The sequence below is a fragment of the Danio aesculapii genome, chromosome 3 (assembly GCF_903798145.1).
Source record: "Danio aesculapii chromosome 3, fDanAes4.1, whole genome shotgun sequence".
Classification (NCBI taxonomy): Eukaryota; Metazoa; Chordata; class Actinopteri; order Cypriniformes; family Danionidae; genus Danio; species Danio aesculapii.
This window is the reverse complement of record NC_079437.1, coordinates 38510019-38525623: the sequence shown is the minus strand read 5'-3', so window position 1 is coordinate 38525623 and position 15605 is coordinate 38510019. Positions and strand designations below refer to the sequence as shown.

The following is a 15605-nucleotide window of genomic DNA, read 5'->3' as shown; positions in this document are numbered from 1 at the left end:
ATTTGATTTCATTACATGTTTCAACATTCTTTTTTTTTTGTGTTTAACAGAAAACAAACAAGCAAACCAACAAACAACCAAAAAACAAAAAACAACAACAACAGCAAAAAAACAACAACACCAAACCACTTGAGGGTGAGTAAATGATATCTTCCATTTTATAAAGATAAATGAAAACTACTTATGTTCTATAACATTTTGACTTTATTTACAAAGTTATATTTATTTATTTATAAAAACATTCTGTAAGTAATGTTTTATCAAAGTAGTGCTTTTCCCACAGTTTACGGTTTGTCCTCAAAGAGCTTGTTGAATATGAAGCTCCGCCCACTCGCTCTGTCATACACTTCACCATGTGTTTCCACATCATTACAACTTTAAGAAGGACATTCCTGCTCTTTTCTGCAGGAAATCACATGGACGTACCATCGCGCTCACATGACAGCTAAACTATGGCAGGGGACATAAACGAAGGTAAGGAATGCAAAATACAATAATTTCAGTAACATATCGTACAGTTTTGGTCATCTTGTCCGTTTTAATCGTGTTTATATTTGTACATTTTGACTTTCCGAATTGTTTTTCTTGACTTGGATGTCGCTGTTGATGTTCTTAAAAATCGCTACCGAAACGTGTCACCTTTCTTCGTGTTTCTATTTATCCTATTGCTTTCATTGCTCTTTGCTGTTTCACTGGTTTCACCTGTTTAGTGACTAAATAACCGGTTATTTAAGTTGTCAGAGATGCATAATAATAGTATATATAGACCTTATAATGTAATGTTTTTAGGCTTATATTTGTTTATCAACGTTTGTATCAATTTTCAAGGATGTAATTTTTAACACACAATCAATTGCATTCAGTCAATAGGCTTTTTTATTTAAAAAAACATACAGAATTATGCAGTAATATTCAACAATATACAAAGCATATGCCAGAGTGTATATACAACATTCATTAATTAAAAATATAATACTCCTGATATATATATATATATATATATATATATATATATATATATATATATATATATATATATATATATATATATATTTATTTATTTATTTATTTATTTATTTTATTATTTATAAGTATTTTTTTCTTTATGATTAATATGTTTAAATATTATGTTTATGTTTGGGCACTAGTACTTAGGCTCTATTAACAAAATTTGACTTTGACAAGACCATTTTTATGTATATGAAACGTTTCCAATATAATAAAAAGTTGTACAAGGAATGTAAATTTGTTACATTGACATAATATATCAACATTTTGTAACTTGAATATATTTGTTTTCCTTCTATGAAAAATGTCAACATCCACCCAGAAAATCCTTACACAATCACAAAACAGATGGACAATAGATTATTTTTTCCATGGAACAAAAATCACAGGAATAATCAATATCAGTCAATAGGCTATACATCTGTCTTTATAGGCTGAATGTTACTCTGGAGACCAACCAAATTATTTTTTTAAAAACTTTGGGGATCACACTTTACAATAAAACTTAAAATAAAGGTTCCATTAGTTCATGTTGATTAATGTACTTACTAACATGGACTGAGAATGAACAATACTTGTACAACATTTATTAATCATAGTTTAACATTTACTAATACATTATTAAATTCCAGATTTGTGTTTGTTTACTTTAGTTAATGAACTGTGAGTTTACAAGCACTAATAATAAATGGTTGTATTTTCATTAACTAACGTTAACAAAGATAGATTCACAGTGTAATAAATGTATTGTTGATTGTTTATTTATGTTAGTACATTAACTAACATTAACTAATGGGACCATATAGTAAAGTGTTTGTGCATCAAATAAAAAAGCACACATAGACCAATACAGGACTCCCATGACAACACTGTAAAACCAAATTAGTTATGGTAACTCAAACCATTTGAGGACACCGATTGCAACAAACCATTTAAGTTCAAAAACTCATCCTAATGAGACTGTGAACTTAATCCATTTGAGTAAACAAAGCAATTTGATCACAGTAAAAACCAATAAATGAAGAGAACTCAAACCAACTGAGTACTATAAAACCTAAGAAGTTAAGGCAACTCAACCCATTTGAGGAAACCGATTGCTACAAACCATGTGAGTTAAAAAAACTAATCTATATGACTACTGTGAACTTACTCCTTTTAAGTTGAAGTAATGAGGCATTTAATTGACTCATTACCTTCAACACTGAGTTCAAAACTCTTTTCAAATGAGTAGAATTCACTTTCAGTCAATTTTGAGTTAACTACACTCATTTCATTTGATAAAGTTGACTGTTGGGTTTTACAGTGAATAAATCCACATAATTTGGCCAGCAATGTGTAAATGCAGATAGCAGGAAAAATATATACAGTATATCTATATTAGAACATATATTTAAATCAAGTATTCTTTCCATATGCCAAACATGATGAAAATAGTAAATATTTTGAATTAAATTGTTATTAATCAAGTCAAAACTAGTGGTAATAATAAATAACTAAGGCTAAATAAAAGAATACGAAACTGTATTGTTTACAAACGAAATCGGAAAAAGTTTAAGTTTAAGTTTATTTTAAATTAAATAATAATATTTGCCTTCTATTTTTCTCAGTTAAAAACTAAGAAATTATTACATTATTTTATAAAAAATATTTAATGATTATTTAATGTCTATTATTTAATGCATTGAATATATGCTTATGTTGGTCAACATTGTATTTAAAGTCATTTTATTTTCATTTAAGTGTTTTTATTTTATTTTACTCTTAAGAACCTACCCAACTCGGTTATCAAAAATAGAAATGTACAAATTGTGCAACTACAACATCCTGCCAGTTTTAGCAATCAGCATGTTTGGCACAAAAATGAATAGATCAGTGTGTTCACAAATCACAGTAGCACAAAACGGAAAAGATCCCGATTGTTTATGTTTATTCTGTTAATTAACTTGTAATAACATAAAGCTCTTCAAAATGTAGGATCCGTCCCTTCATACTATCGTGAAGTACATCAAGCCCTCTGCTCCGCAAATGATGAACGAGTGCCTGTGAATGTATTTCAGAGAGTTTTCACCAGAACATCTCTCCCCATCACTGTTCAAAACCAGGTGAGATTTGTCAATATTGGTTAGGATGACTGTATAGGTGGTAGTTAGCTAAATAACATTATTTACAGTTGGATAATGATAGATTACATCATTTTGTCAGTGGAACCATGACGTATCCTGCAAAGACTCAATGATAACTCATCTACATTTTAGATTCTTGAACATGTGAACAGCAGTGATGGATTCCTAAGTAAAGTATCACTATATAAAGCTCTGGCTCTCATTGCCCTTGCCCAACAAGGAAAACCACCAAGTCCCAAACTGCTGGAGAACTTCATACAAGGTAAGCAAAAACAGATTCCTCAGCTGACTTGTAAATGTGTAGCTTAATCAGATGTCATTATGAAGTCAGTAACCTCAGTTTGTCTCCATAAAGCTGTCTTCTGTTCAGGGTGTCTTGTGATTTTGTATGGCACTCTTACACGCTTTCCCAAGTGATTTACATGCAAGCTGAATTCCGTTTTGGTTGTCATAATCATTTTTAAATGATTTGCACAAGAGATAAGCTTAAAGGGATAGTTCACTCAAAAATTTAAATGTACTATTCATTTACTCACTCTCAGACCATCCAATATCCATGAATAAACAACAATAATAATCAGAATAATAATTATATATTATGCCTATTATTTGTAGTATTTTCATAGCATTTTAAACTACTATAAAAATCAAGTGCAAGAAGAAACAAAAAGCTAAAGTTTTGACTGCATATACTCTGTGTAAGAATGACTGAGTGTGTGTCTAACGCTCGGCCATACACACAACAACCACAGATATATTTCAGCAGCAGATGTGTGACATGATAAACGTGCTGATTTGCATTATCACTGGTAACAGGTAATGCTTGAAATATAAACATCATGTCTGTTGTCCTAAGCTGCATCAGTTATGTCAGGTTTCCACTTTTTTCTCGTACTTGATTGTTAAAACGGCCCTCCTATGAATTATCAGTCACTGAAATGGCCCCCGCTATTTTGAGTTTGAGACTCCTGCCTTAAAAAGTCTTAAGTTCACTGAAATATTGGGTTGTAGGTCTTAAATCATTTTAAACAGGTCTTAATTTTTCTATGTCCAGGTAAAGCTACCTTAGTGAGCTGACACCCAATCACCAATAATCCATCTCAAAACTTTTTTATTACGTTTTTTATTGCAAAGAGAGACAATTCACAACAGCTGTTAGACATTTTTACAGAAAATTCTGCTAATTAAATTCCCTTATCCGCCAAAGAAAACTAAAGCAAGGCATCCCTTTACATGATCTTCCATTAATACAAAAACATTTTTTTTTAGAACTAGCTGGCACATTAGAAAAAAATGTTTAGCCCAGTATAAGTCTAAAATTTCATTCACAATGGTCTTAAAAGTTTTAAATTTGACTTGAAGAAACCTGCAGAAACCTTGAATTACTCTCCCTCAGTTTCGTTCTTCTGTTAAACACACTAAGAAAGATATTTTAAAGAATAATGGTTGCAGCATTCTTCGAAATATCTTTTTTTTGTGTTTAACAGAATAAAAAAGAAAATCGAATAGATTTTGAACAAATGAAGGATGAATAAATGATGACATAATACTTTTTTTAGGCGAACTGCACCTTTAATGTTTTCTTGAAAATAAAAAGGCCATCTTGAGGGAATTTTCTTCATCATATACAATTCATGTAAAAGCACTGAAGGGTTAACGTTTCTATACAATAAGGGGCTCTTGTGTTGTTTCAGGTGTTGCCAGTATGACCGTTGACTGTGCACTTTAAAAGTCATATTTCCTGTTTTCTCCTCAGAGCAAAACCATGTTTCCTGTTCATTCCATGCCAAATGCTCATCTCTCTGAAATGGCAGCGAAACATTTTTTTCTTTTTTTATTCGACACCACCAAACAAAAGCACCAATTCTAGGTTTCAATCTGCTGAGACATCTCTGTTTTTTTTAAAGCAGAATCATGTTAGTTTTTCCTATTTTGCATATTTTAAATACTAAATCCGACACACAAACCACAGAAATCCACACTGTGTCACATAGCTCAACATTGTCCCTTGTTTTTCTTTCATTCTCATTCCTTGTGTCCTTTCCATAATTACATGTTATTTCTGTGCTGTTACAAAAAAACATCTCATCTCATCTTCCTTAAAGTCATAAACTTTAATTCTGTATTCTGTCGGTTTGTAATGTACAGTCAGTCACATCTTTCTAAATGCATTCTTTGTCATATGTTATGTTTTTTCAAGATTTCCCAAAGCCTCAGCTGGGCGAGCCGAAGGAACTTCAGAGTCTGAAGATGCAGACGGTTCAGGACAGTCCTCTCATCTTGTCTTTGACCCTGGCAGAGCTGTTGAAGAAGAACACCATCAAAATTGAGCTCACTCCTGAGAAGAAGGGTCTGTTTCTTAAACATGTGGAGTATCAGGTCACTAGCGAGGTGAGTTTAGAGGCAACATTAAAAGGCTCAGTATACAAGTTTACATTTATTTTTTGCCATTGATTAAAGGAGGCTGTTGACAGTATAAATGTTTCTTTTTCCAATAATTGCTGAAGCTATACAAAAGTACATTTTGGGTGTATCTAATCTCCTTTATACACTGAAAAAAAAGAATTAATTGGATTTACATTTTGTTTAACTTTTTAAGGTTGCTGTTGCAAGAAATTTAAATGAGCTGAATTTAAAAGTGTTGTATGTAGGTTTTTGACTCTTCTAAAGCATAAAAATATGTTTGCAGATATTTAAGAAACATGTTAAGTGAACATTCTTGTTGTTCTAAAAAAAAACAATGCTGAAGTCAGTTATTCTGCTTTAAAAATGGCCGTTCTGTGCCAGAACCCTGTCTTTGTTTTGGTTCTTTTAACCCGCCCAATGCCACTTAAGCCAGTTATATTTCAGCACCCTGGGTTGTCTTGGTAGAAAACCACGTATTCATTCATTCATTCATTCATTCATTCATTCATTCATTCATTCATTCATTCATTTATAAAGGCTCTCAAATCATGCACCCATGACCGAAATGCATGACCGGTGGACAGTAGCAGACTCCAAAATGAGATGCAGATTTCTACTCTGCATCTACTCTTTCTAGAGTTCTACATGAGGTTATTAATTAGCAAATAATATAAATATAACGAGCGTAAATATTAGGTGAGCAGGTTTACATTGTAACCCAGTGTCCTAACAACAGCCAAATGGCTTATCACTGCAAATCTCGTCATGGAACGTACAAGACGAGATTTGCAGTGATAAGCAATTTGGCTGTTTGCACTAGACGAAACACAACAGAAATTGAAATACAGCCATTCAGAAGCACAGAATAGTGCACTTACTGCACTCCAACAAAATGTCAAGGTTATGATCTAATTAATACATATTAAGATCTAGATCTAAAGTGCAATTTCAGACGGTTTATTTTATTTTCAAGATTTAAGGTAAACTATCTGCTGCTGCTTTCAGTATATGCCAATAAATGTCATATAAAATGGCATTCAAACTCGCATTGTTAGCATTTAACAATGAATAAAGCACATGAGGTTTACCTGAGGTGTTCATTGTCAGTTTTCCATTTTTCAGCTGCAAGAAATAGAAACTGTTTCTAATATATCAATTCGAGGTGTTGGTTAGACCAAAATCTCCTTTTAATATGGAGAATATTCCTTCTATCGCGTGCTGTTGCTTTTATAACACGATTTAAATCAGCCTTTAGGTTCAATCGTCCGACTCGCTCCTGTTGGTTCTCAATCTGGCAACCTGCGCTTACAATTGTTTTGATCCAGGAATGCAATACCTAGTTCAACCACTGGGTGTCAATCTTACATACTGCACCTTTAAACAAACATATTTAAACAAAACATAATTGAACATTACTACATTTAATTTGTTTGTTTAAATTCACCCATATACATTTTTATCCAACTAGTTACCTCAATTTTGTGAAACCAATGAATAATTTTTTTTTCAGTGTATTATGGCTAATTGCCACAAAACGTAAAAATAAACACAAAACACAAAGCTAAATGAAACAAAAGGGCTGAATGGAGCATACACTAACCTACATATTCAGTTACCAGACTCCTCCAGGTGATTCTGTGATCACTGAATTTAATGCAAAATCAAGCAAATGTCACAAAAGTTTGTGGAGCTTGCATTTTAGTTATTATGAATAGAGTGTGCTCGTCCGGTGTGGAAAACATAGAATTGTCAATACATGCTTCTTGTCTAGTGTGTTTCGCATCATGTTACCTTACTGTAACGTGAATGAGTTATCAACACGCCATGCAAGTTATCAATTGGTAAACCTCTACATATTGTATATATGCATCTGTCGTCCTAAGCATAGCCTTCTCTCTCTTTCTCTCTCAATAGTATGTGTTAAATATTAGCTATATACAAAAACTTACTCACTATCCTTCGGCTTAGTCCCTGATTTATCAGGGGTCGCCACAGCGGAATGAACCTCCAATTACTCTGGCATTAGTTTTATTCACAGGATGGACTTCCAGCTATACCTAGACAGAATCTGTTATATTAAAGTCTAGTATGAAATCAGAATTTACATCATTTATTTTGGTAGCGCACAGTGTTATTCTTTAAGTGATCAGTTAATCCATGCAAGTTAATCTGTTGAAAAAAAGTTTGTTTTGGTAATCGTTAAAATGTTACCATTTGCTTCCACCTTTGGAGTGGTGGCTCTTTTTTTTTGACAGCTTCATTCATAATTATTTTAACCATTCCCCTCTTACTGTTGGCTTGCTACGAGGGAATGATGACCAAAAAGAAAGCCAGTCAGGACGCTATTCAATATTCCGTTTCAGCTGGAGGTACATCAACATACTGAAATAAAAAGACTCAGAAACTTCAGGTTTGTGCAGACTTTAATGTTAAGTAAAAAAACAAACATTTCAGAAATTTTTTTATCAATATTTAAGGAACTGCATTGGCCAAATTAACATGTGCCATTCATTTTAATAATCAATAATTCTTTAGGTATGTTGAAGTGCATCATCATTAAATAAGCGCATGTCTAGATCAGAGAAAAACTGTCGAGTTATTGTTACTTTGCCATGATGCACACGCCCACACAGTTGGGTAATTTTTTGCGGGGGAAATTTTTGTCTTTTTATATGAAATTCCCACTTCAGCTTTTATTGTTTATCTCACGTGATCTGATCACTTGTTGACAGCCCAAAATAAATGCGAAAACAATGTTCTAAAGTGTTCACAACTTAAGGAACGAGTTCATTTGACTGTTTGAGATAAAATAGCTTAAGAACTTTGCATGCGCTATGAAATCATCCTGTAACATTAGCATGCCTCTCGAGACTAAAAAGGAACTTGGGTGACCACTGGCAAGTTTCAGTAAAGACCCATCACAGTGCATTTCAGAATTTTCCAAAAGCCTGTTATTGATGATAAGGAAGTTAAATGATGTGTTTGACACAACAACAGAATCATTTAAGATAAAATAAACATTTTCTGCTGTATATACAGTATGACAGTTTTTTGTTTCAATGGCAAATCCAATATTAAAAGTGATTTTAAATACATACTAAATGATTTATTCATTCATTCATTTCCTTTTCGGCTTAGTCCCTTTATTAATCCGGGGTCGCCACAGCGGAATGAGCCGCCAACTGATCCAGCACGTATTTAAGCAGCGGGTGTCCTTCCAGCCGCAACCCATCACTGGGAATAAATGATTTATACAAAACAATATTTATAATGAAAATAAAATATCAAATTAGAATAAATAATGTTTTGTTGTCATTCAGTGTAACAGATAGACTTACATAAAATTTCTAGAAAGTACATACTAAATCTTACCTGTACTTGTGGAAATACCAGTGTGGGCATGTTCCTTTTACCCTCCTGTCGTGTTCACATCCCGCTCTTTACTTTAGAGTTCCCGGTCAAAATTGACTGTTCTGTTTTAACAGCTCTTAAAATAGCACAGTGAAAATACTAGATGCAGTGATGATATTACAAAATGAACAATAGATGATAGGGCGACATGGTGGCGCAATGGGTAGCACAATCACCTCACAGCAAGAAGGTCGCTGGTTTGAGCCTCGGCTGGGTCAGTTGGCATTTCTGTGGGGAGTTGGTTCTCCCCTTGTGCTCCGGTTTCCTCCACAAGTACAAAGACATGTGCTATAAATGAATTGGGTAAGCTAAATTGTCCGTAGTGTATGAGTGTGAATGAGTGTGTATGGATGTTTCCCAGAGATGGGTTGCGGCTGGAAGGGGATCCGCTGCATAGAACATGTGCTGGATAAGTTGGCGGTTCATTCCACTGTGGTGACCCCGGATTAAAAAGTCAAAAAGACAATGAATGAATGAATGATATAAAATTTTAGTGGATATTATAAAATCAGAGCATGTTATAGTGACCTCAGTATCACCCAAAACAAATATGTGTACATTTTTTAGATTTCTTATTTTCTTATGTTTTGTACAGCTAAAAGACCCTGAACACCGATGTGACAAAATGTGTACAGGACATTAAAAATAATATCATGTTCATTTTATGTTTACCAAGTTTTCCCCATTAAATTAGGAAAAGTCATTCAACTATATACATACAACTATATATGTACATATGTTATTATCATTCATTCATTTTCTTTTCGGCTTAGTCCCTTTATTAATCTGGGGTCGCCACAGTGGAATGAACCGCCAACTTATCCAGCACATGTTTTACGCAGCGGATACCCTTCCAGCTCCAACTCATCACTGGGAAACATCCACACACATACACTACGGACAATTTTAGCTTACCCAATTCACTTACAGCGCATGTCTTTGGACTGGGGAAAACCGGAGCACCCGGAGGAAACCCATGCAAATGCGGTGAGAACACTTATGTGTTTGGACTCTCAGTAGTGATTATTAAACCACACTGAACTGAGCTAAACTGAACTGAACTTAAACTTTAAAATTGATCTACACTATTTCAATTTATCATGATCTTTTATGTGAAGCTGCTTTGACACAATCTACATTGTAAAAGCGCTATACAAATTCTGGTGAATTGAATTGAACATGCGAACTCCACACAGAAATGCCAACTGACCCAGCTGAGGCTCGAACCAGCGACCTTCTTGCTGTGAGGCGACAGCACTACCTACTGCGCCACTACGTCGCCCATAACTATAAATATTTTTGTTAGCAAATGAGTAAAAATGTTTGGAGGCTAGTAACAAAGTATAAAGGTTTAATATGACAGTTAATCAGTATTGTGGGGCTGCACTGTGATCATTTTAATGGGTCATCAAATTATTCTTATTTCTAACATACACTGTATGACATGCATGTCCAGATCTTACAAAAGATAGTTGTGTCTAAAATAGTATAGTATTATACTATAAAACACTGTATAGTTAGTTTTTAAAGTTAGTGTGATAATTATTTTTTCTTTTAAAACATATTTGACCCATATATGTTAAAGAGAATGCGAGAAATGTTATCAGTTAAATAATTTTTAAGCTGGCTAAAAGTGTAACTTATTTCAGTCATGTGCTCTTTTGCAGCGTTTCACAGTAACAGTTTATCGGCGATACAGTGATTTCGACGTCTTCCATGAGCTTCTGCTTCAGAGATACTCTTACAGAGTCGTGCCAGCTCTGCCTCCAAAAAGGGCGCTGAAAGGAGGTAAAGTGATGCTTTAAACAGTGTAAACTCCCAGCCTGCAAATGCTGTGTAATCAACGATGCAGATTATAGTCTAGTGCACTTCCCACTTCGACTGAGCTGTGACATTCAATGCTATCTGGGAAAGCACCAGACAAAAAATAGCCGCTCTGCCAAGGTTAAAAAAAGTAAACTTTCTCTGTTTTTCTGCAGACTTCAGCAAGCTGTACTTCCATAGTAACTGAGTACCAGAACGTTCCTTGCTGTGTTGTGTTAATGGAAGGACGGTGTTTTGTTATTTCTGGAAAAGTTTAATCTTTTCTCTGTTCTTTGGCCCCTGCTGCAGTCCTGACCTCCGTGTCGGAGCGAGAGTTCATTGAAGGTCGGAGACGAGCTCTGGCCAGGTTTCTGAATCTTGTGGCGCGACACCCTGTGTTTTCTGAAGATGAGCTTGTGAAAACATTCCTCACCTTCAGTGGCTCGGTGTGTGGACTTTTTTTTTTTACCATAAATTTGTTCATTTTAATTTGAATTTGTTTAAAATCAAATCAAAAGATTTATTTGGTTTTAAATCTTTACCATCATGACAGTATATAATATTGGTAACAGTTTAGTTTAGGTCAGAATTCTACTGGCGTATTACCTGCCTATTATTAAGATATTAACTGTTTGTTAGTTGCAAAGCATGATCTTGTGCTGTATCCTTAATCCTACCCAAAATCTAAACCCAACTTCTACCTTACTAAATATTAATAAACAGCTAATTAGTAGTTTATTAAGCTAGTAGAGTTAGTTAATGGTTTGTTAATACTGTAAATTGTGACCTAAACTAAAGTGTTACCATAACATTTTACTAGATATTTTTCAAGACACTAGTATTCAGCTTAAAGTGCAATTTCAAGACTTTACTAGGTAAATTAGGCAAGTTAGGGTAATTAGGCAAGTCATTGTATAATGATGGGTTGTTCTGTAGGCAATAAAGAAAATGTTGCTTAATGAGGCGATTAATTTTGACTTTAAAATGTTTTTTTTTTTTTTATTTAAAACTGCTTTTATTCTAGCTGAAATAAAACAAGACTTTCTTCAGAAGAAAAAAATATTAATTACTATGGAATTACTGTGGAAAAATTCCCTGCTCTCTTAAACCTCGTTTTGAAAATCTTTGAAAAAGTAAAAAAAAATTCACAGCTTCAACTATATACATCTGTTTGTGATTGCTAATGTATAAGATCTGAAAAGTTTCAAAGGTCAAAGTGTATGATAAATAGTGTCCTTGCCTCCTAAAAGAATGATGTGTTTTTGAACTTCCTGAAATGAGTTGTCAGTAATACCAAGCCTTTCTTTATGCAAAACTTACACAACTTTCCATAATTCCTATCGAGTTAATTGGCTGCCCACTAAAATTAATAAACAGGCTTCATTACTTCCTTCAGACTTTAATGATATGATTGCTGTTGACATCATTGCAACGCGCTAACTATAACCTGTATGTTCAGCCCAAACAAAGACTTGTTAACCACCTTGCTAAAACATTCCCACACTGTACTTTTCTTGCCTTCCATCATTGTTTTTAATCCTCCCTTTTTATTTTCTCTTGGATCTGTTTCACCTTCATTTCTGCTAAAAGAAACAAATTAAGTCTGGATGGATGTAAAACTATTGTAGGAAACCTTCCAAAATATAATTAGGAACATTTGAAATTTGGGCAGTTTAAAAGTACATTGGATGTTGGCAATTTTGGTTCATGACACTATTGTCACGGCCGGGTCTTGAACCCGAGTCTCTGGTGTGTGTGTGTGTACCACTGAGCCACAGGGGTAGTTGAGTTGGACCCAAATGAAAACACTCCAAGAGGGAATCCAGAAAACAAGGATTTATAAAGAAGTCAACTTAGATTCTTCTTAAAAAATGAGGTAGCAAAACAGACAACTTAGGTTCTTCTCAGAATGAGGAATACAAAATATTTTAACAGTATAATAAACATGTAAAGAAAACTCCACGAGGGGAGAAAACAAATAGACAATAAGGCAGCCAGCAACAGGGAAAATAAAACCGTCATACTAGACGTAGCTCAGGAGATCAAGGGAACGCAAGGCAAGTTCACCGTGGATGACTCAAATACAGAGGAAGGAACACAGACAAAGTGACTTAAATACACTGGCTGGAACAAGTCACAGGTGATCAAAATTAAAGTAAACAAGAACACACGAGGAAGAACAAAGGTAGAAAGGAAACACGAGGACCTCTAGGGGAATGGAGACAAAGTGCAGGATGGTGACAACTATGATTGTTTATATTCATGCATATAATATTTGTGTCCTACAGGATGTCCAATCTAAACTCAGAGATGCTTGCAGAAAACTGGGTGATGAGTTCATGACATGTAAATATGCAACGCAGGCCAAGGTTTGATTCAGTTTTAGTTTATTTCCATGTATTATATGTCAAATTGCCAAAAACAAATAGTATATATATTATTTGGACTTGTAAATATCACCATCAACACATTTAGCTATGTAATGCAATATTGAACAATCATTTGGGCCTGAGCACTGGTGGTATTTATCTTGTCTGTATTTTTATTATTGTTATATATATATTTTTGTAGGATTATCTCCCAGCTGATATCCAGAGTCAGTTTTCCTCCAGCAGGCAGCTGATCAAAAATATCCATAGCAGTTTTCAGAAGTTACGGGACAGGGCAGAGAAGATGGCCGAACGCTCGAAGGACAACGCTACAGATCTGCTGATGTTTGGGAAAGAGCTGAGGTACCAGATCATCCAGAGTGCTTCTGTGAAACTGATTATTTACACTCTATACAGTTTTAGCAAACTTACAACCTCATAACAAGTCACACATGTATCTCATAAACTTGGGTATGACATGTACCCTGTATAATCATGGCAGCTGTTGAATCATGGGCTATGGTGCAAATTGCAGTGTAAAAAACATAACACTGTAAACAAATAGAGCAATACAATAATGCTTTAGAAACATCTAGAAGACAAACCATGCAAGGAGGACCTGCTGCCACAAAGATTTTTGGTAACGCTTCATTTGAAGGGGTGTTCATAAGACTCATTAAACCTTTTTAATGACATGACTTATGTCATGAATGTAAATTATACTTATGCATGCTTATAACAGCTGTCATTAAATGTCATTCACTCAGTGGTGGAAAGAGTAAGGCAAGGCAATGCAACTTAATTTATATAGGACATTTCATACACAGTGGCGATTCAAAGTGCTTTACATAAACAAGAATAGAAAAGACAAGAATAAGAAAATAAATAAAACAAATAATTAAATAATTAAAAACAGATTAAAACAGAGTACTAAAAATCATACTCAAGTAAAAATACCATTACTTGCCTAAGAATGTAGTGCAAGTAGAGTAAAAGTATCTGTTGTGAATATTACTCAAAGTATGAGTAAAAAGTAGCCCTTTTTAAAAGTACTCAATAGTAGTGAGTTGTGAGTATTGCGCTGTAAAAATCAGAATCAGAATCAGAATCAGAAAGAGCTTTATTGCCAGGTATGTTCACACATACGAGGAATTTGTTTTCGTGACAGAGCTTCTACAGTGCAACAGGATTACAGAGACAGGACAAAAAACAGATAATAAATATATATTTTTTAAAAATAGAAGTAAGTAGTGAGTGCAAATATACAGATTGACAAGTGTATGTACATGTTTATTACTATATACAACGTTATATGTGCAGCTGTTATGTGCAAATTGGCATGTAAAGTGTGTTGTTAAATAAGTGTATATGTGTATAAAAGTGTATGGCAAGTAGTGATGTTGGTTCCGCAATTATTATCATCAAGTGTTCATGAGATGGATTGCCTGAGGGAAGAAACTGTTTCTGTGTCGGGCTGTTCTGGTGCGCAGTGCTCTGTAGCGTCGACCAGAAGGTAACAGTTCAAAGAGGCAGTGTGCTGGGTGTGAGGGGTCCAGAGTGATTTTGGCAGCCCTTCTGCTCGCTCTGGATAAGTACAGTTCTTGGGGAGTAGGAAGGGTTGTACCAGTGATTCGCTCAGCAGTCCGAACTATTCGACGTAGTCTTTGGAGGTCATATTTAGTAGCTGAGCTAAACCAGACAGTTATTGATGTGCAGATGACTGATTCAATGATGGAGGTGTAGAACTGTTTCAGCAGCTCCTTTGGGAGGTTAAACTTCCTCAGCTGACGAAGAAAATACATCCTCTGTTGAGCTTTTTTGACAATGGAGTCAATGTGAGTGTCCCACTTCAGGTCCTTAGAGATGGTGGTGCCCAGGAACTTGAATGACTCCACTGCTGCCACAATGCTGTCCATGATGCTCAGTGGGGGGAGAGCAGGGGGGTTTCTCCTGAAGTCCACTATCATCTCCACTGTTTTGAGCGTGTTGAGCTCCAGGTTGTTGTTACTGCACCAGACAGCCAACTCCTTAACCTCCTGTCTGTAGGCAGACTCGTCACCGTCCTGAATGAGGCCGATAAGTGTGGTGTCGTCTGCAAACTTCAAGAGCTTCACAGAGGAGTCTTTTGATGTGCAGTCATTCGTGTACAGGGAGAAGAGCAGTGGGGAGAGGACACACCCCTGGGGGGCGCCAGTGCTGATTGTGCGGATGCTAGATGAAAATTTTCCCAGCTTCACCAGCTGCTGCCTGTCCGTTAGGAAGCTGTTGATCCAATGACAGACAGAGGTGGGCACAGAGAGCTGAGTTAATTTGGGCAGGAGAAGTTTTGGGATGATAGTGTTAAACGCCGAGCTGAAGTCAACAAACAACATCCTCACATAGGTCCCTGGTCTGTCTAGGTGTTGCAGAGCATAATGCAGTCCCATATTAACCGCATCATCCACAGACCTGTTTGCTCTGTAGGCAAACTGAAGAGAGTCCAGTG

General features: G+C 35.1%; 1 protein-coding gene across 1 annotated transcript in view; it reads left to right on the top strand.

Moving 5' to 3' along the window:
- Window positions 1–370: 370 nt before the first annotated feature.
- snx8a (sorting nexin 8a) overlaps window positions 371–15605 on the top strand; it is a 28951-nt gene continuing 13716 nt past the window's right edge. The window contains exons 1-8 of the mRNA XM_056453942.1: window positions 371–474; window positions 2983–3110; window positions 3264–3393; window positions 5332–5522; window positions 10616–10736; window positions 11061–11197; window positions 13040–13120; window positions 13323–13483. Of these exons, the coding sequence (XP_056309917.1) occupies window positions 453–474; window positions 2983–3110; window positions 3264–3393; window positions 5332–5522; window positions 10616–10736; window positions 11061–11197; window positions 13040–13120; window positions 13323–13483 (971 nt within the window). The 5' untranslated portion in view covers window positions 371–452. The remainder of the gene's footprint in view (window positions 475–2982; window positions 3111–3263; window positions 3394–5331; window positions 5523–10615; window positions 10737–11060; window positions 11198–13039; window positions 13121–13322; window positions 13484–15605) is intronic.